General features: G+C 46.6%; 1 protein-coding gene across 1 annotated transcript in view; it reads right to left on the bottom strand.

Annotated features, from left to right (window-relative positions):
- Positions 1–1,852, bottom strand: part of cachd1 (cache domain containing 1) — a gene marked incomplete in the record, with an annotated part of 121,814 nt that overhangs the window by 3,421 nt on the left and 116,541 nt on the right. The window contains 2 exon segments of the mRNA XM_014014289.1: positions 1,269–1,370; positions 1,462–1,539. Coding sequence (XP_013869743.1) covers positions 1,269–1,370; positions 1,462–1,539 — 180 coding nt within the window.

The raw sequence follows: 1,852 nt of genomic DNA, 5'->3' as shown, positions 1-1,852 counted from the left end.
CTACAGACAGAGAGTGGACTTTGAAAAATCTGCATGTGCAGCAGTCAGTGTGTGCGGGAAAGAACAAAGCTTGAGTATCGATCTTTTTACACGAGTATTGTTCAATATCAATACCGGCGCTGGTATCAATATTTAGTATCGATCCGCCCACCTCTACTCCTCCGTTCAGTCTATTCAGGGGTGCTGGAGAAGAGAGTCGGATCGATGGTTGAACCTCAGATTCAGGAGGAACGGAGCTGGTTCTGTTGTGGTGGTGGAACAATGGACCAGCTCCTTACCCTCACTAGGGTCCTCAAGGGGGCCTGGGAGTTCGCTAATCCAGTCTACATGTGTTTTGTGGACTTCTTTGTGGAGGTGTTCGACCCTGTTCCTTTAGGTACACTGAGGGGTGCTCTGTGAGTACGGGATCGTGGGTCCGTTGTTACGGTCCGTTCAGCACCTGCAGAGTCCTTCAAAGTTTGGTTCACATTTACGACAATTAGTCGCAGACGGACTCCGTCAGGGTCACCCGTTGTCATCGATTCTGTTCAGAACTTTTATGGACAGAATTTCTTGGTTAAAGCGAGTCCCTGTTTGGTGGCCTCAGGACTCCATCTCTGTTATTTGCAGATGATGTGGCCCTGTTGGCGTCATCGTGCCGTAAGCTTCAGCTCTCACTGGAGCGGTTCACAGCGGAGTGTGAAGCAGGTGGGATTAGGATCAGCATCTCCAAACCTGAGGCCACGGTCCTCGGTCGGTTGGACGGACGGAAAGGAAATTTTGTGCGTTATTAACTGAATTTAAGATCCAGTTTTGCATTTTTCAGTCATATGCTTTAAACGTAGTCAGTGTGTCTTATCAATATGAGGCCCTTCTTTCTGCAGAAACAAAGCTTTTTTTTACATGCAAATGTCTGACATAAAAGGTACGGCCCCTGGGTACGTGACCAGGAAGTTAGGTTTATGAACATGTGACTTTACAGGAGTGATTCCTCATTATTTATTTTAGTTTAGCCTGGGACCGATGCTGGGCTGCAGGGAGGTTTTGTTATTGTTTTGCTTTTCTGATAASGCCCAAGGCCTCAAACTCGCAGCCTCTGCCTGGCTGACAGCTGAATTGGAGATCAGATTTTTGAATAAAGCTTTTTAGAAGCGAATTAACTGGTTTTCTGCAAACTTATTCAGACTCCTTACGGATGGACAATAGCGTGAATCACGGTTTGGCGTACCAAACCGCTTCAGTTCGTAAACCTCCCAGCTTCCTGTCAAACCACGAGCGTGCATCCTTACCGTGGTCGCTCTCCGTCCCGGATCGACCCCAGTACCTCCGTCTCCGTTCAGGCGTGTGAGTGTGCCTCTCGATCACCGCCGCTATAAATCTGGTGTTGCTGACTGAAAAAGTCCAGAGAGGGCACAGGTCAGTGCCAAGACCGTCCGTCCAAAACCAGAGAAGCCATCGTCAAACTTCCAAACTGGTACTTACTGATTCCTCTGTCCTCGTGGCTGTCTTCATCCCTCTCATCCCGCTCGTTGTCCAGGTTGGACATTCTCACAGACATTTCTGCAGCAACACAGCAGCAGACAAAAATTAAAATGAGGTACTATTCTAAACTCTAAATCAGGGGTGGGCAATCGTGGTCCTCGAGGGCCGCAGTCCTGCATGTTTTACATGTTTCCCTGCTCCAGCACACCTGATTCAGTCACTGAATTACCTCTTCCAAGTTCTGCTGTATGGAGGACCGACACTGACATAATTAGAATTAAAAGCAGAAACATATAAATGAACCACTAAATAAATAAATACGTTTAAAATGCCCCAAATAAATTTAAAAATAACTTAACCTCAAATTTTATAATTTAATTCACCTTCATGT

The sequence above is a fragment of the Austrofundulus limnaeus genome, unplaced genomic scaffold, assembly GCF_001266775.1.
Source record: "Austrofundulus limnaeus strain Quisiro unplaced genomic scaffold, Austrofundulus_limnaeus-1.0 Scaffold113, whole genome shotgun sequence".
NCBI lineage: Eukaryota > Metazoa > Chordata > Actinopteri > Cyprinodontiformes > Rivulidae > Austrofundulus > Austrofundulus limnaeus.
This window is presented reverse-complemented; position numbering and strand designations above follow the sequence as displayed.